The 27,771-nt window shown below is 57.4% G+C and overlaps 2 protein-coding genes across 12 annotated transcripts in view; both read left to right on the top strand.

Moving 5' to 3' along the window:
• Positions 1–806: 806 nt before the first annotated feature.
• PHKA1 (phosphorylase kinase regulatory subunit alpha 1) lies at positions 807–26,334 on the top strand. 6 transcript variants are annotated; one of them, XR_010390962.1, is made up of 34 exons: positions 808–967; positions 1,821–1,979; positions 2,522–2,569; positions 3,161–3,329; positions 3,823–3,905; positions 4,240–4,320; positions 4,865–4,963; positions 5,413–5,559; positions 5,942–5,995; positions 7,639–7,761; positions 7,878–7,973; positions 8,707–8,814; positions 9,047–9,125; positions 9,697–9,831; positions 10,958–11,067; positions 11,994–12,138; positions 13,114–13,192; positions 13,672–13,847; positions 16,315–16,491; positions 17,939–18,033; positions 18,264–18,403; positions 18,801–18,957; positions 19,168–19,247; positions 19,518–19,596; positions 19,696–19,825; positions 20,217–20,318; positions 20,776–20,891; positions 21,230–21,268; positions 22,359–22,403; positions 22,967–23,137; positions 23,744–23,797; positions 23,932–24,132; positions 24,413–25,594; positions 25,640–26,334. XR_010390962.1 is itself a non-coding variant. In XM_064518010.1 (33 exons), the coding sequence occupies exons 1-33, from the start codon at positions 890–892 to the stop codon at positions 24,584–24,586; spliced, it is 3,633 nt and encodes a 1,210-aa protein (XP_064374080.1). In that variant the 5' UTR covers positions 808–889; the 3' UTR covers positions 24,587–26,334. The 6 variants fall into 6 exon arrangements, 5 of the variants coding, with proteins under 5 accessions (XP_064374081.1, XP_064374082.1, XP_064374080.1 ...); XM_064518010.1 differs by having other exon boundaries at positions 13,672–13,751; positions 24,413–26,334; XM_064518007.1 differs by having other exon boundaries at positions 24,413–26,334.
• A 320-nt stretch (positions 26,335–26,654) lies between these two features.
• HDAC8 (histone deacetylase 8) overlaps positions 26,655–27,771 on the top strand; it is a 53,279-nt gene continuing 52,162 nt past the window's right edge. For 2 of the 6 annotated variants that reach the window (XM_064518001.1, XM_064518004.1), the window contains exons 1-2: positions 26,655–26,843; positions 27,607–27,659. In XM_064518001.1, the coding sequence (XP_064374071.1) occupies positions 26,760–26,843; positions 27,607–27,659 (137 nt within the window). In that variant the 5' untranslated portion in view covers positions 26,655–26,759. The remainder of the gene's footprint in view (positions 26,844–27,606; positions 27,660–27,771) is intronic. The other 4 variants (XM_064518003.1, XM_064518002.1, XM_064518006.1 and 1 more) reach the window with 3 other exon arrangements.

Here is a 27,771-nt window from a genome sequence, read left to right as displayed (position 1 = left end):
CTTCCCGCCGGGGCAGCTGGGCGAGGCGCGGGGGCCAGCAGTGCGGGGGCACTGGGGACAACTGCTGCCCTGCCCAAGCTGCTCCCCAAACACGTGCGTCACCCAAATGCACCCCAGCACCCGAACAGGGTGTTTCCCTGCGCCTGGCCTGGGCCCAGGGGCATATGCATGTAAACGTGTGTGTATGTATGTGTATGCACATGTATGTGTATGTGCTTGTGTATCTGTGTGTGCGCTTACACGTGTGTGTGCACATGTATGTCTCTCTGTATGTGCACACGTGTACGAATGTATGTGTGTGCATGTACGCGCATATGCACGTATGCATTTGTACGTGTGTACACGTGTGTGCAGGCGCATGCCTGTGCATGTATGAATGTGTGCGTGTTTGTGTACGTGCACGCATGTGTGCATTCGCCTGCATGTACTCGTGCATGTGCACGCGTGTGCACGTGCAGGTTTGCGCACGCGCATGTGTGCGCACGTGCACGCCTGTGCCTGCGCGTGTGGGGACGCGTGCCCGTGCCTGCGCGTGCACGCGGGCCGGGGCAGCGCTGGCGCGGGCCGGCAGGGGACGCTGCCCGCCGCCCCGCGCCTCCCGGTGCCGCGGGTGCCGCCGCCGCGTCCTGCCAGCTCCGTAATCAGCGGCCGCCCGGGGCGGCGGCGCGGGGCGGCGGCAGAGCCGGGGCGCGGGCGCGGGGCGCGGGGCGGCCTCGAAGGCGGGAGCGGGCTGGGGGGGGCGAGGGGCCGCGCCGGCGGGGGGAGCCGCGGCGGGCGGGCGGGCGGGCGGCGGCGGGGGCGCTGCCAGGACCTGCGGCCGCCTGTCGGGCGGGGCGGGGCGCGCTGTCCCCGGGTCACCCCGGCCGCCGCCGCCGCCGCCGCCATCGCCATGCGCAGCCGGAGCAACTCGGGCGTGCGGCTGGACGGCTACGGCCGCCTGGTGCAGCAGACCATCCTCCGGCACCAGGTGGGCAGCGCCGCCGCGGGGAGCAGCCGGCGCTGGGCACCAGCGGGGCCGGGCGGGCGGGCTCGGTGCCTGCTTGGGGGTTGCCGGCGGCCTGGGGCCCCAGAGAGTCGGTGTGCGCCAGGCGGATGCCCTGGGGCTGGTGGGACTGGCGCCCTTCGCCCCCCACCGCCCGTCTGGAGCGTGCTTGGGCCCCAGTTACATGCGATAGCCGGAAAATAGGGGTCCGCTGCTTTGCACGGGGGTGTCGGAGGGGTTGGAGTCAGGCCTGGGGCTTCTCTTGCCTCCTTGGGGTGCCCGGCTCTTCCCTCCGCTGGAGCGCCCCGAGCCCGGGAATGGCCCCGCGCCGAGAGCCTTGCGCCCAGACAACTCACCCCTCGACCGCGGAAGGGGCTACCGGGGAGGTGAGGGGCTCAGCCCCGGCCTGGCAGCCTCAGCGGTCTCTCGTGCGCTGGCTGTGGCGTGCTGAGGTGCCGCGCTGGGCGCGTGGACTGCGTTGTGAGCTGTCCCGGGGCAAGCGGCTGTTCTCCTGCTTCATCTCCAACACTTCCAGGTGTTGGGCACGCGTCCTGGGCTGCTCCGAGCTGCCAGCCCTTAAGTAGTGTTGACAAGCGGGCAGCCATTCGGATCAGAGAGGCTCTACCAAGGCCCTCAGGGTCAGGCCAGCCCGGGAGAAAGGGTTTGTCCCCGCCGTGGGCACGAACATGACCAGGGCAGGCTGGCACAGACAGAGGAAAGGGGGGTGTGAAGGTCAGTTCAGCAGCCCAGGTGGAGAGCTGATGCCAGGACCAGTGTGGCTGCCAGCGAGGACCAATTCCTGTGCTCCCTGCGGCGGTCTCACCTCCTCCCTCCACAGGACGCGGTGACAGGCTTGCTTCCTGCCAGCGAGGATCACAAAGATGCTTGGGTCCGGGACAACGTCTACAGCATCCTGGCTGTGTGGGGCCTGGGCTTGGCGTACCGCAAGAACGCCGACCGCGATGAGGACAAGGCAAAGGCCTATGAGCTAGAGCAGGTAGGAGGAATCTTGTGGGAGAAGGGACTCGTCCTTGGGGAGCTAGTTGTGAGCTCCTGACTGATTTGGTCTTTGCACAGCCCAGCTCTAGGACTGAAAGACCATGGCAAGCTGCACAGTGAAGACGTGGGGACAGAGCTGCCCCCCAGTACTGGGGAAGCCCTAGCTGCAGTGGCAGTTGGAGAGGATCCCAGAGTCTGCTCTTTGCAGATCGTTCTGGAGCTAGAGCTGAAATCCAACCAGAGATTCAGCTCTGGCTGTGGGGTCGTCTAGGGACTCGGCCTCATCTCCCAGAGACTGAGGAGCTGTGTCCGGCAGGCTTGCCCTCCCTCTCCCAGCACAGCAGCTTGGCCTTGCTGACAGGCCCTAAAAGCTGTTTTTCCCTCTGCCACTTGCCTAGAGAGCAAGGGCTATGGAAATGTGAGCAGGAGCTCTGGTTACAGGCGCTGGAGTCCTGCAAAGGTCAGGGACCAGCTGGTCCTGAGTCAGGGTTTCTCCTTCCTGGACAGGAGTTAACAAGTCTGTTTTCCTTGTTCCTGCAGAGCGTGGTGAAGCTGATGCGGGGACTGCTCCAGTGCATGATGAGACAGGTAGGGATCACCTCTGTGAGTCAAGCGGTCTCCTTGGAGCCCAGTGGAGATCTGTCACCAGGACAGCCAGACCCAGCTATTCCGGGCCTCCCCTACCATCCCTGATGAGAGGAGGAGTGGCCCCTTCCAGGAAGCCTTAAAATAAGCTGACTTGGCATCTGTCCTGCTGCTGAACTCTCTTCCTGGTATGATGGACGGCCTAGTGCTGTGGGCTGGTGTCCAGTAGAGCCAGCTGCTCCCTCCCTTGTGGCCTGGCTGGCCATGGGGCTGTGTAGCTCCTCTCCTTTAGGGAATTTGGGGCCACCCTTTTCTCTCTGCATGCTGCAAATTCAAACGTTTTCTCCATGGCTTGCAGCCGTGCAGCAGCAGTGCCCTGTGGTGAGGGTGGCATATGAGCTCAGACCTGCTGCCTCAGTGCTTCCAGGGCCTCCGACCTGTGGTTCAGCCAGAGAGGCTGTGGGATTCCTGCTTCACCAGCCGTGGCTCCGCATGCTGCGGCTCACGGCATGGGACAGCCCGCAGCTCTGGGGTTGCAGGACCTCCCTGGAGCTTGAGTTTGACTGACCCCTGCGTCTCTTTGCCCTTCTCAAGGTGGACAAGGTGGAGGCATTCAAGTACAGCCAGAGCACCAGGGACTGCCTGCACGCCAAGTACAACACCCGCACCTGTGCCACTGTGGTGGGGGACCATGAGTGGGGTCACCTACAGATGGATGCCACTTCCCTCTACCTGCTCATGTTGGCGCAAATGACGGCCTCAGGTGATGTTGTTGGAGGGATGCCATTTCGAACCCTGTGTCTCAGAGGGGAAAGGCTTTCTGCTGCCTGTGTCTTAGCAGCCCAAACACCCCCAGGGCAGTTGCCATTTGAGCAGGCCACTCCATGGAGGAGGGAGGCAGGCTTGTGTGTGTTGATCTCCAGAGCTCTCCAGGTTCTCAGCTTGTCTGTGTGAAGCTTCCTTGGACGCTGGGCTGCTGGAGTCACCACTCCAACCTCAGTGTTATCTTAAACTCACAACCTCTGAGGCAGATTGGGGTCTTTCAAGGCCCAGCTCCCTAAAAGACACCATTTCTCTGAAACCCCAGAGCTGCTGCACAGGGGTGGGAGTGCTGGGGAAAGGGGGCTGCCAGGACAAGGTTGCCACAGGGCAGGTGTGCAAAGAGGAGGAGAGGAGTCAAGTGTGGGTTACAGCAGGCCCTTCCTAGCGGCTTGTATGCTTAAAGGGACTAAAGTGAATTCTTCCCCCTGCTTCAGGCCTTCACATAATTCACAGCCTGGATGAGGTCAACTTCATCCAGAACCTTGTGTTCTACATCGAAGCAGCCTACAAAACTGCGGTGAGTGGTCTCATGGGCCAGCAGGCTTTGGCTGGGGAAAGAGATTGTGCCTGGCTTCCCCGGGGGTGGACATAGCCAGCTGGTGCCTGGGGCAGCTTATGAGTCTCCCACGAGCTGGATGCGAAGTCCCGCGACGCCTGCGTGGAGCACCGCCGCTGGGTGCTGTCAGCTGCGTGACCGGGCAAGGGGCCGAGGAAAGCTCTCGAGCGGGCTCTGCATCACGGCAGCATGCAGGGCGCCGGCTTCTCCAGGGCCAAGGCTCTGAGATTCAAAGGCTTCCTGTGAGTGTGCCATGAACCACTGCCTGCCCCAACATGCTGCTGTCTCCGTGCAGGACTTTGGGATATGGGAGCGTGGAGACAAGACAAACCAGGGCATCACCGAGTTGAATGCTAGCTCTGTCGGCATGGCCAAGGTGAGCTGGGGAGAGGTGCGGGGAGGCCAAGGAAAAGAGGGTTGTGTGGGGATGGCACTGGTGCCAGAGCTGTGGATAGCTGTGAGTTTGGATGACCAGTGGCCTCTTGCCACTCAGGGGATGTACAGGGGAGGCTGAACTTGTTTATGTGTTGGAGCTGAGGGTGCTGAGCCTGGAGCCCTGCTGTATAGCGATCGGTTTCTGGGCAGGAAGCCCTTTCTACTGGTGCGCTGGGATAAAACCATGCTTCTCTCACCTGAGCTCTGCTTTTGCTGGGAGCAAAGAATGAATTGGGTTGCACAGCAGGAATACCAGTTCCCATCCAGGGTCCTGTTGGTATCTGGCTACCTATGGCTTTGGAGGTGCGATTTGTCTCTGATCAAGAGTGCTCTGTAGCCTCAGCAGGGTGCAGTGGGTATTTGCATCTCTTTCCCTTTTTAAAGTTGGGCAGCATGTTGTGCAGAGGGGCTGGCATGGGCGTGAGCTCTCATGGAAGAGCAGCCTGGCGGAGGACTCACTGCCTTGCGTCTCTCCCTGCTTGCAGGCTGCCCTGGAGGCACTGGATGAGCTGGACCTCTTTGGAGCGAAGGGAGGCCCGCAGTCCGTGATACGGGTACTGTCGGATGAGGTGCAGCACTGCCAGGTGAGTCCTGGCTGCCTCCCACTGCCCTAGACCTCCAGGAGGCAAACACTGCCTGTGCCTGGCTGCTCAGCAGAGCACAGGGTGCCTGAAGCGGATGTGTCCTCAGGGAAGAGCCCCGTGTGGGGCAGTCTAGGATGCCCTGGGACCTCTCCAGGGCTGGCATCAGCCAATTCCGCAAGCTGTGTCAATGCCCCAGCAAACCCCCTGGGGGTGGGTGCTGGTCCTCCGCATGTGTTAGCGATGGTCTCCCGCAAGTATATGGGTGCTCTCTTGCAGCTCAGCCCTCTGTTCCTTGCCAGCACGTGTACCTTGATTCTTTCATGTGGGTAACGTCATCACAGGATTAACTGAGATCTGGTGGGGTTACAGCATGAACAAGCCTGTCACTGGTGTGCACTGGGCCTCCCAGTGCCAGGCAGTCTAAACAACCCTCCTTCCTCTCTGCCCAGTCCATCCTCCATTCAATGCTGCCAAGGGCTTCCACATCCAAGGAGGTGGATGCCAGCGTGCTCTCTGTCATCTCCTACCCGGCGTTTGCTGTGGAGGACAGCAAGCTGGTGGAAATCACCAAGCAAGAGATCATCACGAAGCTGCAGGTGAGCAGCTGTGCCCTTGTCTCACCCTTCCTGGGAAACAACCACAGAACCACAGCCCAAACCCTGTAGTCCTTGCCTCCCCCAAAACACACGCTAGGAAGGGTTGCCAGGGCGTATCCTCTCCCAATCTCTGCACCTGGGGCAGGAGTGTGCAAGGAAATGGTCCTGCTGGGTGGTCCAGGGCTGTGAACATGGTGGCTGAATGCTAGGTGCATGAGTGAGGGGGTGTTTGGCCAGAGGAGACCCCAGACAGGGTGTGAGGCTGGTTCTGGTGTGGCTGTGTCCCCCTCTTTTCTCAGGGAGGGCTTCATGCTGCTGCAATGAAGGTACAAAGTGTTCCACACTATGCCTCCTGCTCAGTACCTCTCTACCTCCCTTCCAGGGACGCTATGGCTGCTGCCGTTTTCTCCGTGATGGATACAGGACCCCCAAAGAGGTAACTGCCCCCAGCCCTGGCACCTACTAGGACAGGCTTTGAGCGTCGAGTAACAACTGCCCTAGGTTGTGTTTGCAGCCCTCCCAGGTGCAACATAAAGGCTGTGGCAGGCAGCACTGTGAAGATCAGAGCCCTGAGTGGCTTTGACACCCTGACAGCCCCCGGGAGTGTCAGGGGCCTGTTTCTGAGATGGTACATCCCACCCGTGCCTGCAGCAGACAGGCGAAGGCTGTCTCTGCTCACGATCTGGGACTCGGAGTTGCTGCATATCTCTCAGGCTTGAGGGGAGATGGGTCTGCTGCCCTGTGTGAGAGCCCTGCAGAGGCTGACCGGGTCTCCCAGGGTGGCACGAGGCCTGAGCAAGGGCCGGAGGCGCATGGAGGGGACTATGCAGGTGCTTCTTTCCAATAGCTTCCAGTTTGCAGCATCCCTGCAATCACAGCTGCATCTGCCTCTGGCAGGATGGTGTGCAGCTCGTGTACTACCATGCTCAACTATGCAGAGTGAGGGGAGACTTCCTAGTTTGGAGAGGAAAAACAGGAAGTTTTTATAAGCAGCAGGCATTTAATAGCCACAGAATCAGGAAATGGTACTTGGAGGCTCTTTATATGTCACCTGCTGTTGGGACTTTATCCTACTGGGGCTCCTGCGGGTGCTTGCCCTGCCTAGACCTCTTCTGTAACATCAGTGCAAGTGCCTCTAAAAGCTTCTCCTCTGCTGTGTCTCTTCAAACCTGGCCATAATAGGCAATACGCATCTCTAAGGCTCTCCAGAGCCTGAGAAGAAGCAGCATCTCCAGTCTCATTTTCCCCAGCACTTGTGAGCTTTGCCAGCGATCCTTCTGAGGAGCTGTGCCTCTTTGAGGTGCGGGGACAGCAGCATCACTTGCCTACAGGAACACCACAACTGCCTGGAGTCAAATGGGATTTTGGGAGCTCATCGCCAGCGTACAGGCACTACAGAAATCCTCTGCTCCCTGAGTCTCTGGGGACTCCTGGCTGTTTGCTAAGGCCAACTCTGCTCCTTCTCTGCTGCATGCAGAGTTAGAACAGTTAGCAGAGGGTCAGGGGTAGGTGGTTGAAGCACTCTATGCTGCACATACTTGGGAGTGGGAGGATTCAGGAGTGGCATCTCTCCATCCCAACCACCTCTCTCTTGTCAGTCTCACAGTCAAACAGGACAGGGGAAGGGACCCCGCTCTCCGGCCATATATGATCAGCAGAGCTCTCTCTCATATAGCTGGCTTTCCAGCTGGGGCCTCCCCGCAATGTCAGAGGCAGGCACTGAGGTGCTGGGGCAGAGCAGGCAAGGCGAAGGAGACGCAGGTGTCACCAGCGGAGTGGAGGATGTTGTGCTGTTGTGCAGGGCTCTGGGGTGCACTTCTGGAGACTGCATAGGCTCCTGCTGCCCAGAAAGAGTGAGTTCCTCCAGCATTTGTGCAGGAGGCCCAGGAGGGGATGGCTGATGGAAAGTATGTGGCTTGGCAGTGAAACTGCTTCTTGACTCTATCGTCAGCTGTCATCCACAGAGGATGGCTGCGGTGGCATTTGAGGCTGGTGTCTCAGGGGGAGCAGGAAACCCATCAGTTTGAGGGGACCCTGTAAGGTGGCTGAGCCTGCCTCACTGCCGTGCCCTCTCTGCAGGACCCCAACCGCCTCTACTACGAGCCTGCTGAGCTGCAGCTCTTTGAGAACATCGAGTGCGAGTGGCCTCTGTTCTGGACATACCTGATCATCGATGGGCTTTTCAGTGGCAACATGGAGCAGGTAATGGAGGCAGCATGTGTAGAGCAGGGGCAGGGAGTCCCTAGCAAGGGAGACATGAGGGGGAAGGATGCAAGGAGCCCTGCCTGGAGGTTGATTCCCCTCTGTTCTCTTCCCAGGTGCAGGAGTACCGGGAAGCCCTCGAGGGGGTCCTCGTCAAGGGGAAGAATGGTGTGCGCCTGCTGCCGGAGCTGTACAGTGTCCCACCGGATAAGGTGAGCTGCCCTGGCCTGCAGTGGGGATCTCCTGTTACAAAATCATGGGGTGGAAACTGTCTCATTACCAGACAATTATGTTTTTTACCAGCTGATTAACCTAAATCAGTAGTTAAACAGCAAGTGTTCTGCATGGAAGTCCCATGTAAAAAGGGATGATTAGATATGGCTTGGAGTCATTAAAACCATCTTAAATATGTTGGATGGATAAACTATATTTTTCTCCAAAGTATGTCTTGCCATCTTAGAAGGGAGTGCTTTGGTGACCCAGTCTGTTGTTCTGGAGTCCTCTGAGACCTCTGGACAAGCAAACCTGCGCTGAGGAGATTTCCTACTAAACTCCCATTCAATGCCAAGGGAGTGTTTGTGTGTGCCTGGGCTGAAAGCATTGGTCTCCTGTTCCCCAGGTGGTACAAGAGCACTGCTCTCCTGGGCAGCATCCGAGAGCATTGCCTCGGTGTTCCTGGAACATGTCAGTCGTTCCTGTGAGATGGGCTGTGCTGGGAACCCAGAGGTCCAGCCAGCTGAGCATGGTGCCTGAAGCGGGTGCTTAGGCGGATTGCAAAAAGAAGGGAGAAATGTAGCCAGGATATTTTCAATCCTCTGTGGCAAATGCTTTTATAGGTTCTTGTTTTAGGCCTGAAATTGCTGGACTCTAAAAAGCAATGATAATATTTCCTTAACCATCCTGTGTCTGTGGGATTCCTTTCTGACCTCCTGGCTTGTCTTCCAGGTGGATGAGGAGTACAGGAACCCCCACACTGTGGACAGGATACCTATGGGCAAGCTACCACTTATGTGGGGCCAGTCCCTCTACATCCTGGGCTGCCTGATGGCTGAGGTATGCTCACCCCTGGCACTGGGAAGCGCTGACTAGGCCAGGCTTTGAGCCCCAAATGGGCAAAGGCAGCCACCCTGAGCCACCTTCCAGGGCATGTGGGCAGAAGGAAGTTGTGCCTCCATCCCCCAGGACTTCTTAGAGATTATTGTGTTTGGATTTTCAGTGGGCATCATCTGCTCTGCTCTGCTCTGCCCATGAGATGTTCGTCTCTTCATACTTGTTCTTTCCCTAGGGGTTTCTAGCTCCCGGCGAAATCGATCCCCTCAACCGCAGGTTTGCGACTGTCCCCAAACCCGACGTGGTGGTCCAAGGTGAGGGGAACAAACTGGTCCCAAACCTCCTCATACAGAGCAGATTTCGGTACCCAGGAGGACTGAGGGCTCTGCCCCTGTTAAATTCATGTGGGTGGCTCTGCTCCCTGGGTAGCCCCAAGGGCAGCCAGATCTCAGCTCTGGCAAGCCAGGGCCCTGCTTTAAAGTATTTTTCTCTCTCTGGCTAACTACAGGCTCGTACACAAAGGTGGTTGCATCTGAAAGGAGACGGGGATGTATTAAATTCCCATGAAGTCCTTTGGGGTTTGGAGGATGCAAGGGGGGATAAGATGGGATGTAAATCCTTCTTGCGGACCCCAGTTGTCCCAGGGACAGGTTGAAAACTATCCTGTCCTCTAGCTGCTCAGTAGGGAGGCTTGGGTTTAGTAACTTGTTGGAAGAGGGAGCAAAGCAGGCCTTCTCAGTAGTGTGAACATGTCCCTGAGGGGCTGCTGGACCCCAGACAGCTCTCTCTACGAGAGGTGGCACCTTGTGTCCCCAAGGTGCTGGGGCTGCACTGTCACACCCTTGTGCTCCTGCCTGCGCTGAGCCTGCTCTACTCACTCCACAGTGTGCATCCTGGCAGAGACAGAGGAGATCAAAGCCATCCTGAGGAAGGAGGGCATCCATGTGCAGACTGTGGCTGACGTGTACCCCATCAGAGTCCAACCTGCCCGCATCCTCAGCCACATCTATGCTCGTCTGGGTAAGCTGGGCTGTGGGCTTCTGAAGCAAAGGGGGAATGGAAGGGTCTGTCCCATCCCCTGGTGCTCCTCCTTATAGATGGCTGCTGTCCTGCCCTGTTGCTCCCTGGCTGGCTGATGAGGACTCTTCCATAGATTCCTGGGTCTGGAAACACTGCTTCTGCCAGAAGGGGAACAAGGGTGGCAGCCAGTGCTGTTTAGGGGGATTCTGGAGGGGATGAAGCTCGGGCGCTGCAGTTTCAGAATTGCGCCAGGCATAGGCAGAGGCTCTGAGCAGTGGCCTTTGTGACAGACCTAGTATGGGCAGGAGCCAGATCTTGTTCCTGCACCCCAATCACAATGTTGGGGGCAAGTCAGACACCAGGAAAGGGTCCCCTGGCAGTCTCCGGCAGAAGAGAGTCCGTAGCCTTGTTGGGATGTTGTTGAAACGGTAGGCAATAAGAGCATGGGGGGATGGATGCACTGAGAACTTTCCACACTTATTCCCTGATGCCGCAACTCCTTAGGCATGGAGCTTGTTTTGCAGGAGCTGGAGATCCGGCCTGGGCCAAAGGAGAAACCCAATCTGTGACAGGCTGCAAGCGCTGGCTAATTTAAGCCACCAAAAGGCCAAGTGTGACATTGGCAAAGGGGGCAGGGGAGCAGGAGGATCTCTGTGCAGAGATGGAGGCGAATGCTGCCTGGCAGCTGCCTGAGTGTCTCTCCATGGACTTGACATGGCCAAGAGGCGGTGTTCCTGCACTGTCCTGGGCTCTGGGAGCCATCCAGGAGCCTGGGGATGCTGATACAGGTATCAGCTTTAGGGTGGCAGGCAGCTTCTCAGTGTCAGACAGCCCCAGCCCTGCCCCAGTATCTGACATCCGCAAAGACCTGGAATTGTGGCATATTGTCGAGGTCAGGACTGGCTCTATGTCCCTGCTCCATCAGGAGTCCCTGGGGAGGGCTTGGGGGGCCAGGACATTATTGTCCTTTAGAGCTATGCCGGTGAGATGCTGGGCCTTGGGATACCCCAGCCGCAAACCAGGCTTTTCTTGCTGGCCGGTAGCATAGTGTCCTGTCTGATACTTACTACTGCGTGCCCTTTTGGGAGGAGGCTTGGGGGAAACGTTTTAAAATTTTTCCCCGCAGGCCGCAACATGCAGATGTGCCTCACAGGACGCCCCTTCCGGCGCATGGGCGTCCTTGGGACCTCCAAGCTCTATAACATCAGGAAGAACATCTTTACCTTTACCCCGCAGGTGGGTGGCCCTGCAGGGCAGACAGGGCTTGTTCCTGGTTGTCACACGATCTGGAATCAGGCTGAGCTGGGCAAGGGTGCTCAGGATGCAGAGTGCTTTCTCTGTTCTGCTGAAGCGGGGCTGCTGTGTGGTACCTCTCCTAACCTGCCAAGCTGATACTTTGGGAATAGCTGCCATCTCAGTGCTTGTGTGTGTGCCAGAGAAAGGAAGCATTTATTCTGTGCTTCCAGAGGATGGGACAGTGGAGATGGAGTTGAGTCATGTTGGCCTGGAGATTTCTCCCCTGAACTACTGGCCAAGCTCTTGAGTTACTCACTGGGGTGGCCGGATGCTCCCTGAACTGCCTGAGTTCCTGGGAGAGTGAAGCAGCCCCAGCTCCATTGCTGTACTGCCTGCCTGCTGCTCAAAGCAACAGAGTTGATGCCCTTGGCTGTATATGTGCTGGGAGGAAATGGTTTTATTGCCTTTTGAGGTTCAGTTGTTGGGAGAGAGGGGAAAATGCCTTTGTTTTGTCTGGCAAGGACAGGCTTATGGCAAGACAGGGATTCCTCCATTTTCTGGGTCCAGCCTAGCGTGGTGACGAGGCAGGTGTGTGGCTGGTGCTGTGGGAAGTGCATGTTCTCTTGGGACAGACACAGCACAGACTGCGTGCGTGCAGCCTGGGAGATGCTGGTGCTGACCTGCTGTGCTACACCCTCATAGCTGTTAGCGTTAGTGGCCAGCAGCTGTACTGGGGCAGGCACCTGTTGAGAGGTTCCCTTGCTGGACTGTACTGGCACCTCCCAGGTAATGTGGAATGACCTGTCCGTGCCAATGGTGTCTCGCACAGGGCTGTGCTGGTCTGGCTGAGTGCCTATCAGAAAATGTGTGTGCCAGCAAAGGGTGGTTGTAGAAAGGGCTGCTCATGTCTCCTGCTCTCCTTGCAGTTCATAGACCAGCAGCAGTTCTACCTGGCTCTCGACAACACCATGATCGTGGAGATGCTGCGGACAGACCTCTCGTACCTCTGCAGCCGCTGGAGGATGACCGGGCAGCCAACCATCACCTTCCCCATCTCTCAAACCATGCTTGGTACAGATCCTCTGGCCTCACAGGGTGTTTGGCTAAAACAGCCCCAGAAAGCAGCCTCTGCAGGAGGAAGGGTGGATGGATGCAGGACCATCTAGGTGATAGGGACATGGCAGGCATGGACCAGCCAGCAGCATCCTGTAAAGAGCTCACTACTGAACGGAATCACGCTGAGACGGCAGCTGTCCTGGTAGCTATCAGGGCTGCCTGCCAAGCATTAGTATGCGCAGCTCAAAGGATGTTCCCTGGCACAGTGGTGTTTGGTCTCCAAGCAGCTAGGCCTTTTTGGAAGTCTTACGGGAGCAAGGCAGAGATTTTTAGGCCAAGAAAATAATCCCCCTGTGAAAGTGTTCTTGGGGCTGTTCCTGCATCCTGCTTTGACTCTTCACCAAGATTGTCTGTTAAAGGCTTTTTCTAGAGGACAAGGAGGAGAAAACAGCAAACCGGGAGGAACGGAAAGCTTGGCAATGGCTCAGAGCAAAACTGGCTTCCCTGGAATAGCTCTCTCCATTCCCAGCAAGCCCTGTGCAGTGAAGGGACTCCCTTCTGCTTTCAGGCCATTTCAGTTCTCCTCATGTACTTGAAACCCCCTCAAATGTCTTGAATGTGCTCTTAGCTGTGGTCCCTCCACTGCTCCCCCACCCCCCATCAGCTCCCCATCTGCTGAAGCATAGAAACCTAGGGGGGGAGCGAGAGGCTGTTTGGGTCCTGCAGTGTGATGCTGCAGGCTTCACCTCAGGGTGAAATCCCAGGGCCTGGGAGTGTGTTTTGTCTTGGCTTTGCTGGGAATCTAGACAGAGTGCTGAGTTTCCATCTTTGGGTGATGCTGTTGGTGCCACAGCCTGGCCAGGCAACCCAGAGCAAGGCTCTGGCCCACACTGTGGTGCTGTGTGTGTCTGAATGCCTATGTGGTCTGTGCGTTACGGGGAGCCTGTCTGAGCAAGAGGGCCTGATTGCCTGTTTCTCTGTCCCCAACAGATGAAGCTGGTAACAGTGTGCACCCCACAGTTCTGGCGACGCTGCGGAAGCTGCAGGACGGGTATTTTGCTGGTGCAAGGTGAGCGCAGCTTCACAGGGTGCCAGAGAGGAGAAGGCTGGTGTCCTCTGAGAGCCTGGTGGGATGGGTGCCAGCCGGGCCTGAGCACCGGAGCCGAGCAGCAGTTGTTCTGGGGCAAGCTGTGGAGGCGGGGCAGGATGTGCTGGGCTGCGCTGTGCCGTGGGTGCACCCCGGGGCTACAGTCCCGACAGAGGAGGTGCAAGAGAGGAGGAATCTCTTCATGCGGTTAAATCCATGGGTGTAGGATTCCCCTTCTGCTTTGGGCAGCCCTTTCAGTGCCCCACACCTTGTGCTCTCCAATACCTACATCTGACTGGGGACACTGCAAACAGTTGGAGCAGGCCCTGGGATGGTTGCGCGCACTCCCTGGCAAGCGTGTCTGTCCCCGCTGAAGGGACCTGCCCTGAATCTAGGAGGTGAGCCCAAGGGTGCACTGCCTCCCAATTCCTCTTTCTGTGACTTCCCCTCCTCTCGCCCAGGATCCAGACGGGTAAGTTGTCTGAGTTCCTGACAACGTCATGCCGAACACACCTCAGCTTCATGGACCCCGGGTCGGAGGGTAAGGTCTTTGCCAACGATTACGAGCTCAGCATTGACAGCTTTGAGGAGCTAGACCCTGAGGAATGGCTGCATGGCTTGCAGTTAGCAGATGATGGTAAGGAGGAACAGACAAGTTGCTTCTGTGACCTGGAAAATGCTAAACTCATCAGTAAATCCCTAACTCCAAGCCTCCCCACTAGGGCCTGCCATGATGTTCTTAATACACTTGGGTTTCCACCATGTGTTTGTTTCCATCTGACCCTCCATCAATTAACCTTGTCTGTGTGACATTTACAGTGACATTAGCAGGGTGGAGGAGCTGAGTGATTTGGTGTGGCTGTTGTAGCCCCGTTGCCAGAGGCATTTCCCAGCCAGATGTTGCTGAGATGGGTAGACATGACTGTGGAGAGCACAGGCGGTGCTCTTGAATGAGCCTCCCAAACCTTTGTAGACTGTTTTATAGGGAGAAGAAGAAGCCTCAGCGTGCCAGATCTGCTTTGGTGGTTTGCCTCAAGATTTTGATGTGGTCGCTACAAGTGTAGCACAGAAAGTGATGTTGGCACAGAAGACACAGAAAGTGCCTGAGATGGCAGGGAAGAGCCAACAGTTTTCACATCCCTGAGCAGTCTCTGGGTGTCATTTTCACAAGGCTTTTAGCCCTTCCTGGGCAGAGCTGCTGGGCAGCTGCTCCAGTGTATGCCAAATGAAGGCCTTGCTGTCACAGACGGACTGCCCGCTGGGGACCTGGTCTGTACCTGTGCTGTGGTAGGCTGATCTTGCCCTGAGGGGTACTGTGGAGGGGTGCAGGTTATGCTGCTCCCCTTGCAAGCAGGTCTGGATGCATCCTACTCTTGTGCAACTTGACGATGGTTCTCTTCCCAGCCTTCCCATCCATCTGCTCTGCCCAGCTCCTTCAGTAGCTGTAGCTAACATTTCTATCACTGAGACTCTGAATACTGAGCTTACTTCTCTCGCCTAACTGTTCTCTCACTGTGTCTATGCTCTTGGGCTATGCCGCAGCCTCTAGGCCTTTTGCGGGCCCTAGCCAGGCTTGTCCAAGGTGTCTGCATCTCCAGCCTCAGTGGAAGACAGGGCTAATGTGCCCACCTTTGCCTCTCTGCAGCAGCTAAGACGCTCAATTTTAAGTTTTTCCTATGGTCAGATGCTACATCCAGACAGCCGAATGGGAAGATATTCTCAAGCTCGATGTCTTGGGGGACTTCTCCAGCATGTCAGCCTTGGCAGAGTTCCCTGCACAGTATGCCTGAGTGGCTGCTCTGCCTGACAGAGCCTCCAAGCGCTGGCACAGAGCATCCCCACCAGATGCCGAAGGGGGATGCTGTGCTAAGTTGACCTCGGAGACCATCCGCAGTTCACCTGCTGGAGCGTAAATGCCTTAGAGTTTGTCCGCTATCTGAAGAGGCAATGCCAAGTCTGCATGGAAGGTTGCAACCTATCCTGTGTCCTAGTATGGCTGTGCCTTGGCTCTCTGAACCAGGCAGCCCAGGTCCCTGGAGTAGGGCAGCAATGATCCACACAGTGTTTGGGGGAATCTTGCAACAAGACTGGCATGCCCCTGGCCCGCTGGCTGGACGCGTACACTGACAGCTCACCATTGTGTTGCATTGTCTGACAGCTCATGTGCTACTAACGGCCTGTGCAGGGGCATCTCCTGCCCCGGGCCATCCCCTTCGCTGTTGTGCAGTACTGTGTGTTCTCCTGGGTGAGTGGAGATGTGGCTTCTGAACATCATCTTCCATGCTGCATGTAGCGGCTCTGGCACTCCTGTTCCACCTGTATGTTGGAAGCAACGGGAGCTGTTAGAGGCAGAGCAGAGAGCAAGACAGGAGCCAGTGGCTAATGAAGGAGAACAGGCTTCCCTCCTGTGAGGTGGAGTTGTCTAATTGCTGTTAATTTCTAATTAGAAATAATTGTTGCAAATCAAACTCTGTTTTGCTCCTATGCTTGGATGAAGCCTCTTCTGTGCTGGTGTGCTCCCAGGTGGTCTCTTCTTGGATGGGCTCTCCCCAGCAACTTGCCTTCCTGTTCATCCCTGGAGGGACTGGGTACAAGCGTTTAACTGGGGAGTTCAAGCAAACCGTGATGTCTTTGTGCAGGCTGGAGCATGTGCACAGAGCCGTCACTTTGAGGGGCAGGGACCTGATGGCACTGCCAGAGGTGCAGAGCTGAGTCAACCCTTCAGTCTCCAGCAGGAGCCCAGACAGTTAGCTTAGAGGAGACACGTTCTTCAGCTGGGTGACTTCCCTGGTCCAGGTCTGAAGGCCGGGTCTCCAGGCAGGACTCAGAGGGAGCCCAAGCTTGGCTGGAGCTGTAGCTGGTGTGCCAGGAAGCAGAGGCAGTGTAGGAACAGGGGTGTCACAGCTGCTGTGCTTCGTGAGTCCTACTGCCAACACTGTCCCTCTGTCCATCCAGCTGCTGGCGCTAGCTCTGTGCTGTTGCTTTGTGCAGCAAGCAGAGCTTTGCCTATGCTGGGGTGCATCTGGGGAGCTCTGCCCTAGATTTGGGGGGAGAATGCCAAGGTCCAGAGTGACTAAAGCCTTCTCTTCTTCCTGCTCTTCCAGCTGACACATACGACGAAATTGCTCAGTACTTAGACCACCTGCTGCAGCGCACGGCTCCCCAGTCCAACCTCCCTCCCACCGCCCAGCGGGGAGGACTGAATCGCTTCCGAGCTGCCATACACAGCACCCGTGACCTCATGTCCTTGGTGTCCAAGGCTAAAGACCTTCATGTCCAGAGTGAGTAACAGCCCCCTCCATCCTTCCAGGCTCGGTGTCCTTGGCACCCTCCAGATCCGAGTTCAAGCCAGGCTGTGGTGCTGTGACAGGCTGAGGTGCCTTTGAGAGTTTTCCTAGGAACCCAGGACCCAGCGTGATGCTCTGGGAGCTGTGAGGATTTGCTGCTGGCTTTGGTGGTGATGGGCTCTTGTGTGTGGTGCACAGCAAAGGTGGCTGGGCAGGCTTGGGGCAACAGGAGGGACCAAGGTGTTCCTCATGCCTCATCTCCTGTAGCTTTATCAATCTGTCACTGGGGCTGTTTCTGGCACAAGGCAACATCACAAAGCAGCCCAGCCCGGGGCCTCACGGGTCTCGTGCCTCTGTGCTAGCGTCCAGGGTCCAGCATGTTTGTGTCGCCCTCCCTGCTATCCTGGGACAGGGCCTGTTTTGTCTCCATAGCTGTTGTGTTACTAACACGGGCAGCTGCTTATTGGGGTGTCTCTTGTGCTCAGACCCCCGTCCTGCCTGTGTTTCTTATTCCACCTGTTCACGTGCTGTCAGGAGGGCCGGCTGCCACTGCAGCATGGAGCATGCCAGCAGCAACCATGTCATAGCCCTGAGGAGCTGGAGTTTCGTGGGGCTGACGTGGTTGTGGAACCCTCTCTGCCCCAGCCCAAGCCAGTTCTGGGACCAAACTGGTCCCTCAGGCTGTGAGTGCCTCCAGCTCTGCTCCAGCCACTGTCTTGTTCTGCCTGGCTCTGTCTGTGCAGACTTGGTTGCTTCCCTGGCTCTAATCCCAGGCAATTGCCAAAGGCTGGGTGTGATGAAGTGGCCCGGGCTGTGCCAGCTGTCTGCTTGGGCTCCAGGAAGTGGGGACAACACCTTGTGGCATAGGCAGCTGCACCTCTGTCAGCAGATGACAGTCCCACAAGAACGTAGCGCTGCTCTGAGCTGTGTGAGGCAGCTCAGCAGGGTTGTATCCATCTTCCCTGAGCATGCCTCGGTTCTGTTCCCAGCATGGCTGCATCTGCAGAGGGGAGAAAGCTGCTGAAAACAGCAGACTAGTGTTTTGGTGAAAATCAAAGTCACGTTCAAAGGGCAGACTATTAACCTCTTAGCTTCTTCCTCTGCGACGTGAGCCTGTAGGACTATCTGGAGACTGCAGAGCAGCCCAGCCTTTGCCTGAGGAAAAACCACTTTAAAGCTCCTGTTGTTAGCTCTGGCCACAGAATATCTCAGAGTCGGTGTCTGCCCAGTCCTCATGGAAACTCCTGAGCAAGAATGGGTCATGAGCTGCCAGCTCCCCATGCCATTCCTCTGTGGTTTTGTGGACAGGGGCTACCACTGCTGACTCCTCCACAGGGGTTTCTGGGGAAGCAGAATGTTAGACCTCCTCTGAGCTGCTTTGTCAGGTGGTGACAGGAGTTGGGATTGAGAGGTGTCCACACCAACCCTCGGTTTCTTTCAGATGTTGGGATGTACATCCCCAGCAAGATCTTCCAGACTTCCCAGCAGTCTGTCAACCTGCTGAGCTCTCCTCTCCAACATGACGTGGATGGCAAGGTAAACATGTCCCCCATCTGCATGGGAGGGCAAGTCCTGCGCAGGGCCTGGCTGAGGAGTGCCATCCCTTTGTCTGGAGCAGGAGGATCCTTGCGGGGCTGCTTTGGGCAAGCTTGACATTTTGGGGGGGGATGTCTATGGATGAGCAGCCTTGGCTCTGCAACCTGACTGCACTCTGAGTGCAGGGTGCTAGGAGTGCTAACCAGGACCGTGGTTCTCCCTTCCCTCAGAGCTACGTACTCAATGCAGAGATGAACCTACCCAGAGATGAGGTTGGCAACGTGGACTGCCAGGCACTGGTGGATCAGCTACGCGTCTGCCCCACGCTGCAGGAGCAAGCGGACATCCTTTACATGCTCCACATCCTCAAGTACGAGCGCTGAGTCCCACTGCTCTGTCCCTTGCATTGCCACCTGTGTCTTGATCACACTTCTCTGGGCAGCCTATCTGCTGAGGGGACCACGGTTCCCCCACTCCAGCCCTTGGACCTGAGCTTGAGCATCCAGCGGTCAGCCCTGGGCTTACAGTCCATCCCGTGGCTCAGAGCAGATCAGCTCTCCCTAAAGCATCCCAGCTCGTGGCAGGTCTGCTCAAACCTCTCTCCACAGCAATGTGTGGCCAGATAACCGAGATCCCATTCGCTGAGTGGAGCCACCCTTGAGAACCAGGGCTGCCAAGCATGTGTCGCGACCTCCAGCACCCATGTGGTGCTGGGAGCTGCCCTGGGGTGAGTTTGTGGCTATAACCTGGCATCTCCTTTATCGCAGGGGACCCGATTGGTACACTGGGCTTGAGAGCCAGCCCGGGCCCACCGTCAAGGAGCTCCTCACCGAGCTGTACGTGCGGGTGGGCGCCACGCGCCAATGGGCCCTGATCCGTTACATCTCCAGCATCCTCAAGAAGAAGGTGGAAGCTCTGGATGAGGTAAAACCCTGCTGCCAAGCTCCAGGGAGTGGGAGTGAGATCTGTAGGGGAAGATGCAGCAAAGAGGGCAGGTGAACCTTGGTCACATCGGCTCATGGGATGTCTCCCAGACTGTGACTCATGCTAACACCCCAGAATCTGTGCAGTATGTGTCTTTTCCTGCGGCTTAGCTGGAGGGGTAATGTCTGAGGTGACCGTTTCTCTCCCCAGGCCTGCACTGACCTCTTGTCTCACCAGAAGCATTTGACGGTGGGGTTACCCCCAGAGCCACGTGAGAAGACCATCTCTGCGTGAGTGTGGCACTTCTCTCTCCCCATGTGTGCTGGGCTGGGGCCAGATGTGAGCCCCTTGCTCTGTCTGCTCTGGGATCCGTGGGCATGGGTGGTTCTGGATGGCTGTCTGTAGCCTGCGTCCTTCTTGTCTGGGCTGTGTGGCATGAGCTTTCCAGTATCGCAGGGATGGGGCACTCTGTCCCTCAGTTGAACAGACTGGGAGAAACGTGGGTCTCTCTCTGCTCCTGAGGCTGCAGCGTCTTACCTGTCCTGTCATCACATCCCTAGCCCGATCCCCTATGAGGAGCTTGTTCGCCTCATTGAGGAAGCCAGTGAGAAGAACCTCAGTGTGTCCATCCTGACCCAGGTAAGGGGGCTGGCAGCAGGGAAGCCCCATTGCTGGGGCTGGAGGCTGGCTGTCCGCTCTGGCGAGCAGCTGTGGGGTAACCTGCCTCTTCCCTTCCAGGAGATCATGGTGTACTTGGCCATGTACATGCGCACCCAGCCCTTGCTCTTCGCTGAGATGTTCCGCATCCGCATTGGGCTCATTATCCAGGTGATGGCAACAGAGCTGGCACACTCCCTGCACTGCTCAGGTACGTGCAGCGAGACTGGTATCCCGGCTGGGTAAGGATGTTGCTACCACAGTGCTTGGGGTTCTGTCAGCCAGGGAAGAGAACTGCCATTAAAAATGGTCAGCTCTCAGCACCAGGCCAGGACCTTGCATGAAAGTGCCAGGGTCTTCAGCTGGGACTGTTCTCTGGCAGCACAGGCGGGCAGTTTCACTGCTCTCTCTGTTCCGGCATACTGGGCTGGCATGGGAAAGAGTTCCTGTTATAGGCAACACCTGGAGTTAATGTGTGTCTGTGGAGACACCTCCTGTACCAGTACTTCCTCTGCTAGCAAAGAGGCTGGTGTGTAGGCTAGAAATCGCCCAGTGGGGCTGTGGAGGGGGGACAGTATCCCAACTCTCTTTGTTCTCTCTAGCTGGAGAAGCCACCGAGAACCTGATGAATCTCAGTCCGTCAGATATGAAGAATCTTCTCTTCCACATTCTCTCTGGAAAGGAGTTTGGGGTGGAAAAGAGTGGTGAGTCTCTCTACAGATCTTTGAGAACATTTCTGGACAAAACTGAACCTTGGTGAGGAGCATGGCCAACTCCAGGCTTTCCCACCTCTGGCCTATGGGATACACCCCTGTCCTCCTGCATGTTCAGCACACAGGCTTGACCAGCTTGTTCTGCACTGCAGTGGTCCAGCAAGAAGCCATGCTCTTCAGCGGGGAGATGCTGAGCAGATTTTCTGGGATTGAGTCTGTCTCCTGTGGGACTGGCTATCCGGGCTTTCCTTAGCTCAGCACTTTTGTCTGAGCCAGGCCTGAATTGAGGCAGCTCTGTGCTCATGGGTCTCTTCGTGGTGCTGGTTGGAATAGAGGGCAAGGCTGGGTGCAGGCTTCAGCACGAGGCCTAAAGGTACCAGCATCCAAGCAGCAATGAGAGACAGCCTCTGAGCTGCGGGACTGACTTCAAACCTCTCCTCTCCTCCAGTGCGATCGGTCGACTCATCAGTCACCACTGCTATCTCCATCCGCGAGGTGGGGGCTGTTGGGGCCACCAAGCCCGAGCGTGCCGGCATCATCCGGCTAAAAAGCGAGATCAAACTGGTAAGTGCAGGCAGTGCCAGCTGCTCCCTTGGAAATATGTGGGAGACAAGCGGTTCCAGGACAGACATGGTTGATGAGAGAGGAGGAGGGAGTAAAGTCCTGGGCTTCAGTTGCCTCAAGGACCTCCTTCCATTTCCAGCCCTGCACCAGGGGGTCTGTGGTGTAAATCTGGTGGTGGTGGTGGTGGTGATTGTGGTGGTCTGGCAGTGCAGTAAGGGGGGAGCACAGGGTGCTTGAGAAAGTGCAGGGGTGGGAAGGACCTCAGTGTCCCAGGTTTGGATGGTATGCTGGTGGGCCTCTTCCAGCAGCAGAAACTTCATTTCCTTCTTCTCTTTCAGCAACGGGATAAACGTAGGCAGTCTCTGACTGGGAGTAAGGTGAACCCACCCTGGTCCCCCTACGGCCTCGGCTTTTATGCCTAACACCACACACCAGGGCAGCTTCCATGCACGTGTGAACTAACAAGCTTTCCTAAATGACCCTGCTGAGCAAGCTGCTGCAGCAGTGAGCTGGCTTCCCCTCTTGGCAGGCTCTGGGCTCAGAGGTGCCCTGTTCAGCACCGGGAAGGAGGCTGGCTTCCTGGGAAGAGGCCAGCGTGGCGAAGCGTGTTGGGGAAATGCGGGGCCAGCACCACCCCTTTTGGGGAGCTCCCCTTTCAGAATGGCACCTGTCATGTTTGGGCCAGATGGGAGCTGTGCTCTGCAGCTGCTGCAGCTGGACAGATCTCATTATACCCACAAAAAAATGTGCTGAGCAGGATGGCATGAAGTCCCCAGTGCCATGACCAACTGTGGCCCTGCTGAGAACTTCACTGGCAAACGTATTACCTTTGGAGCCTGCCTGTAGCCTCCCCAGGCTGTTTCCTTGCAGGGAAAAGAGGCTCGTGCCCAGCTACAGACGATGAGGGACTACCTCTTGTGCCTGGCCTGTGTCTAGGAGGGGTCCTGAGGTCTGTGGGGTGGGGGGAAGTCCTCTCCCCATAGCAACAAGGCCTGTGGGGCCCAACAGGCCTCCCTGTGTATGGTCAAACTGCTGCAGTGTGGAGCCAAGCACCACAGAGAAACAATCCACGTGGCAAGAAGGATCAACTATGTGCAGCAACCTGCTGCAGGCCCTCAAATCTGGCTGAGACTAAGTCCCCTTTGCCTGTGCCAGCTGCCACTGGAGCAGTAGCAGCCCTGCCGCTGTGTGCCAGCCTGCAGGAGCGTGCCGCTGCCCCGGCACTGGCACGTGGGGGCCCTGTAGCTGCTCCATGCCCTGGTGCATTCCTTCCCCCTCTGACACTAGTGTGAGACTTTCCGCAGCTCAACTTCCAAAACTGCCTCTCAATCTCCAGCTAATCACAACCCCTGGGATAAGCACCCTGTGATCTGAGCTTGGTCTGTGCTGCTGCTGCTGCTCTGCTCACCACAGTACCGCTCTGTGCTGTCAAGGTTTGATTTCTCTCTCTCTCACTTTCTCCTTCAGGCCATCAGTGTGCAGTCCGGGGAGGCGGATCTGAAGTCCTCTCTGGTAATGTGCGTTTGTTGGCTACATGTGTGGTGTCTGTCCTGTTTGTGGCTGCAGAAGGCAGCTGTGGTCAGAGGAGGGGTGTTGCCCTCTGTGCTGTCTGGGAGGGAAGAGTGCTCCCTGTCACAGGGAGCCACAGACTGCAAGGCCAGTGCTAGCAGTGGAGAGTTGGCCGTGGAGCATGGCCTGATGTCCCCACATGGGCATTTTCAGGGGGCTTTAGCCACCCTTGCGGTGACAAACAGCAGTGCAGTGTGCCGAGGGCCTGCACAGGGCTCCTGGGGATGTGGTCTTTGAGTCAGATGCTGGCTCCCATCCACAACAGACACTGTTTGTTGGCCTCTTGTCCAAGCAGTGGCCCAGCCTGCTCCTTCCTGCATGGCTAGCAGAAGTAAAGCATGGGTTGAGGAGGGCAGGGGAACAGAGCGGTGTGTCCCTCCGCTTGGGGCCAGAGTCAATGGTCCTTTGCCTTGGGCAAGCACAAGCCCTCGTGCAGCTGCGGGATGCACTCTTGTGGGGCGTTTAATTCTGCAGTGGTCTCTGTGGTCCTTGTTTTGTCTGCTCAGCCTACTGGGCAGTCGGAGCCGCTGGGCAAGGGCTCTGTCACAAGCTTGCTGGAAGGCCAGGGTGCTAAGGACAGCCGCCAGGGCCAGTGGAAGCGGAGACGGCGGCTGGATGGGGCCCTCAACCGTGTCCCTGTGGGCTTCTACCAGAAGGTCTGGAAGATCCTGCAGAAGGTGAGCTGGAAGTCTGGCTGGCTCCTCTCCATGCATGTGAGCCTGTGGTCCCAGGCACTGGCCTTCACAAGGGGACTTGGGCACCTAGGGGTGGTTGCCAAAGTTGTGTAGATGCATGCTTCATAGCTGAGGCCTGCCGCTGGCCCTGGAAAGCTGGGGAAAAGCTGGATGGCTCTCCAGCTGGAGCTGCCTTGGAGACATGCAGGACCTACTTCATCATCCAGTACCCTTGCAGATGGGGCTGGGTCTGCTCAGGTGCTTCACACATTAGCCAGGTAGGGCCAGGAGCAGAACTGTAAGCTGTTGGAGCCCAGTGCTGGAGACACAACTGAAGCAGCTCCAAGGTGCTGCCTGCCCACTGTAAGCCAGGGAGCAGAGCCCTATGCTCTGTAGGAGGACTCCAGCCAACACCTCTGGAGCACAGATGATAGGAAAAAGAATGACATGCTGATCTGAGTGCTGTAAGGAAAGTCACGAGGTGTAGCTGGGGTGCGTGGGCAGCACACACAGCCTTTCAGATGGGAATGATTGGGTACATTGAACCTGCACATCTCAACACAGCGCTTCTCAAATATGTAACCATGGTTGCTCTGTCTTATTCTGCAGTGCCATGGCCTCTCTGTGGAGGGCTTTGTTCTCCCCTCTTCAACAACCAGAGAGGTAAGAGGTTTACGTGGGGGAAACAGGGTGGGTGGGTTGGCGCTGGCTGCAGGGCTGCACTGGGAAAATGGCCATCATGGCGTGTACTGGTGATACTGTGCTGTAGGCATGTTTCTTCCTCTCCCTCCCTGCAGATGACCCCAGGGGAAATGAAGTTTGCTGTGCATGTGGAGTCAGTTCTCAACCGTGTGCCCCAGCCGGAGTACAGGCAGCTGCTTGTGGAAGCTATCTTGGTGCTCACCATGTTGGTGGACATGGAGGTCAACACTATTGGTGGCATCATTGCTGTGGAAAAGATCTTGCACATTGCCAACGACCTGTTCTACGAGGAGCAGGTATGGGGCCAGTCCTTACATAGGGTGGGTGCAGCTTGCACCCTGGGCAGCTGGCAGTGTTTCTGAAAGCTATGCAGGGTTCACCCAGCTGGAGGGTCCAGTCTGCTCCTCCCCATTCTGTTTGTGGGGCACAGCAAAGATATAGTGCCCTCCTCTCCCTGCTGCCATCGATGCGTCACTCTGCAGGTGCAACAGAAGATGCTTGGGGGACTGGTGGAGGCTGGCAGGGTGCTGCCCCTGTTCCTAACGCTACCTTTCTCCTTCCATGCCCAAAATGCAGAAGGCCCTGGGTGCTGATGATCACATGCTGGAGAAGGATCCCACCACCGGCATTTGCAACCTCCTGTACGACAGTGCACCCAGCGGTAGGTTCGGCACCATGACCTACCTGTCCAAATCGGTGGCGATATACGTGCACGACTTCCTGCCCAGTGAAGGTTGCTCCATGCAGTAGTTCCTGGAGCTCCTCTCCCCAGTTTGCAGACTACTTGTGAGGGTTGTTCCATACAGCTTTTCAAGTCAGGCCTTAGGCTAGTTTGCAAGCAGCCTGCATAGTTCTCTCTGCTCCCAGCCGTGGCTTTGCTGCTGCTCTCGGTGGGAGAGTGGTGCTCCAGAGGGGCTCTGCAGGAGGTGTGTGTGTCCATGCTGACCTGTGTCAGTGCAGACTGCAGAGCAGGAGCTGGCCTGGAAAGGCTAGACTTTGAAGTCTGCTTGTGTTAGGAGTGTCTGTTTGCATGGCTTCTTGGGCTGTCACCCCCTGGGCAGGGTGGTGTTCAAGGGAGACCGCAAGAGGACACCCCTGACCTGGCGTGTGCGGTCTGCACTGCAGCATTCCCCGTCCAGCTGATGCTCCCTCCACCTCCAGCAGATTTGAGGGTTTTTTTACCTGTTCTGTGCTGCTTTTTGCTCCAAATTTGCAGGGTTTATAATAAGGTAACCCAGAGCCCTTACTCCTCTGCTGTTGGTGGAAAACTTGGACTTGCACTATGAAGCAGCTCTAAGTGGGCTGCTTGGCTTGGTGTTAGCTGCACACACCAGCAGGCATGTAGTGGGCTCGTACTGGCATGTACTCAGCTCTTGCCTGTGCTCCCATCCTCGGCTCTCACAGCCTAGGACAGGAGGATGGCAGTGACTTGACTGGATCAGTGCCCTGCTCTATCTCACAGGTGCTCACAGCTGGAAACCCACATAGGCTATTGCTGTTAGACTGATGGAGGTCAGATACACCATGGATTCCCACAGCAGCTCCTCCCTGCATCCCTTTTCCCCCAGCAGCATGCTGGCCAGTCGGGATGGTGGGTTTCATGTGTGTTGTCTGATCTCCAGCTTTATTTGGCCTTAGAGTGGGCCGAGAGTATTTCTTGGGTTGCTTTCAGGAGAGTTTCCTGACTGTAGCAGTTACGCTGTTATCAATGGGCACCAATCCTCCAAACCCATTTTCTTTAACTTCCCTTTCTGCCAAGTGTTGCTACTCATGCAACACCTCTCGCCCCACTGGGCATTTGAGGTGTTGCTGGCAACCTAAGGAGGTGTGAAGTGAAAGAGGGGGGACTCAGGAGTAGCTCAAGTGCTAGATAGCTCCTCCTGTGGGCTTCATCCACGTGCGATAACCCTTGCCATGGATCTGAGACAGGGAGGAGGAGGCCGGAAGAGACCTTATGCCACTGCTGGGTTGCTCTCATGGTCTTGAGAAGATCAGGCACTAGGACTGGAGCCACCAGGGCTCTTCCACAAGCCTGGGGCAGGGTGTTTGGTGCCGGACAACAGGGTCCTCCTCAGCTGCACAGCGTCTGCCTGTGGGGGTTGTTCTGGCTGCTCTGGGGAAAGGAAAATGGGGAACTGTGTGTACGTGGCCCTAGGCCTGTGAATTTTTTTAATACCTTTCTGAAAAGTGCTGAATCTTTCTCCTTGGTGGGAGGGAGTGGGGGGCTCGGGGCCTGTCTGCCGATGGGGGGCAGCGCCAGTGGGGCATGCGCTGGGCCTCAGCAGGGCCCCACCGCCCTGTTTGCCCTCAGCGCCTCGAGCAATTGCACGGCTGCGGTTTTAAAAGGGAGACGACCCCTGGAAGTAGTTTTATGCATGTTAGACGATGCATGCAGGCATTTTTTTTTTCTTTTGTAATAAAAATAATATTTAAAAAAAAAATCCACCCCGGTTTTTGACGGTGGTGGGAGCCTGCAATAAAATGGTTCATCACAAGTGTACGGCGTGCTCCTGCGTTGTGGCAGTGTCGGGGAGGCCCCGCGGGCTGATGCGACAGGGCGGGCGCGGAGCGGGTATGGCGCCGGGGTGCGGTGCCTGCGGCCTACCCGTCCCGGCATGCCCCGCGGGGGGGGGGGGGTGGACTGCCCGTCCCGGCATGCTCCGCGCGGGGGGGGGGAATGGACTGCCCGTCCCGGCATGCTCCGCGCGGGGGGGGGGAATGGACTGCCCGTCCCGGCATGCTCCGCGCGGGGGGGGGGAATGGACTGCCCGTCCCGGCATGCTCCGCGCGGGGGGGGGGGAGTGCGGAACTACCGTCCCGGCGTGCTCCGCGCGGGGGGGGAGTGCGGAACTACCCGTCCCGGCATGCTGCGGGGCGCGGCGGGCGGCCGGCGGCGCTCGGTGTCGCGGCGCTCGCGGGCCTCATGGCGGCGCCGCCGCCGCCGGTCTATGTGTACAGCGCCGAGTACGTGGCCCTCTGCGACTCCCTCTGCAAAGTGCCCAAGCGGGTCAGCGGCGCGCCGGGGGGCCCCGGGGGGCTGCGAGGCGGTGCCGGGGGAGCAGGCCTGGTGGGGCGCGGGCGCTCGGCGGGCCCTGGGTGGCCCTCGGGAAAGGGGGGGGGTGGATCTGGCGAGGCTGCGAGCACCTTGGCCCGGGGAGGGTGTCGTCGGGGCGCGGAGAACTTTAGGGAAGGAGGGCTCGTTCCGGAGGGGCTGCCGTGCCGGGGTACCCGTGGCCCCGGGGGGCAGGAGCGTGCTCGCACGCACGGGCTGGGAGCGGGGGTGGTGGGAGCGTGGTCTTCCCACCCAAGACTTTGTGGGAAGCGGCCGAGCGCTGGGTTGTGTGCAGTGGGGTTGGCCGTGGCACACGAACAGCCGTACTGGCTCAGACCGCGAGTCTGCCTCTCCCCTGTTGTCGCCTCTGGTGGGTCGGGAGCAGGTGGCTGGGAAACAAGTGGTACTTCCAGGCACAGGGTCGCGGGACCCTCCGCAGCCCCCCGCCAAAAGGCTGCGCTGTTCTCTGCCGTTTCCTGTAGCACCGGGAAGTCCTTCCCCAGCGCAGGGCCCTGTGGTGCCACATGCTGCACGCACTCAGTGAGGCCCTGTCCAGGGATCCTACACGCAGTCATTGTTGTGGGTTGACTTTGGTGCCAGTTTAGCTATGCTGCTTGGAGAAGTCAAAATTGCCACCTACGCTGCAAGTAATTTAGCTCCTAGTAGCTGTTCTTCTGTTGTCTTCTATGTCAGAGCTGCTCTTACCTTCTTTTTTTAGGCCAGTATGGTGCATTCATTGATTGAAGCATATTCCTTACTCGACCAGATGAAGTAAGTGTCTCCATTTTCTGTGAGGAGAATATGATCTTCTCTGCTGAGGTTTGGAAGGTGCTGAGTAATTGCTAGTCTTGTGCTGTCCCCGCTGGTGACATGCTTATAGAAG

The sequence above is a fragment of the Dromaius novaehollandiae genome, chromosome 11 (assembly GCF_036370855.1).
Source record: "Dromaius novaehollandiae isolate bDroNov1 chromosome 11, bDroNov1.hap1, whole genome shotgun sequence".
NCBI lineage: Eukaryota > Metazoa > Chordata > Aves > Casuariiformes > Dromaiidae > Dromaius > Dromaius novaehollandiae.
Note: the sequence above shows the minus strand (reverse complement) of the source record. Positions and strands in the feature narration are given on the sequence as shown.

What these genes read in the sequence shown, in the direction of transcription:
- PHKA1 (XM_064518007.1), top strand. Translation starts at nt 890, where the DNA reads ATGCGCAGCCGGAGCAACTCGGGCGTGCGGCTGGACGGCTACGGCCGC. An exon ending in TAAAGACCTTCATGTCCAGA is followed by an intron (nt 16,492 to 17,938) that starts GTGAGTAACAGC and finishes GGTTTCTTTCAG; the next exon opens with ATGTTGGGATGTACATCCCC. An exon ending in CGTGAGAAGACCATCTCTGC is followed by an intron (nt 19,248 to 19,517) that starts GTGAGTGTGGCA and finishes TCACATCCCTAG; the next exon opens with CCCGATCCCCTATGAGGAGC.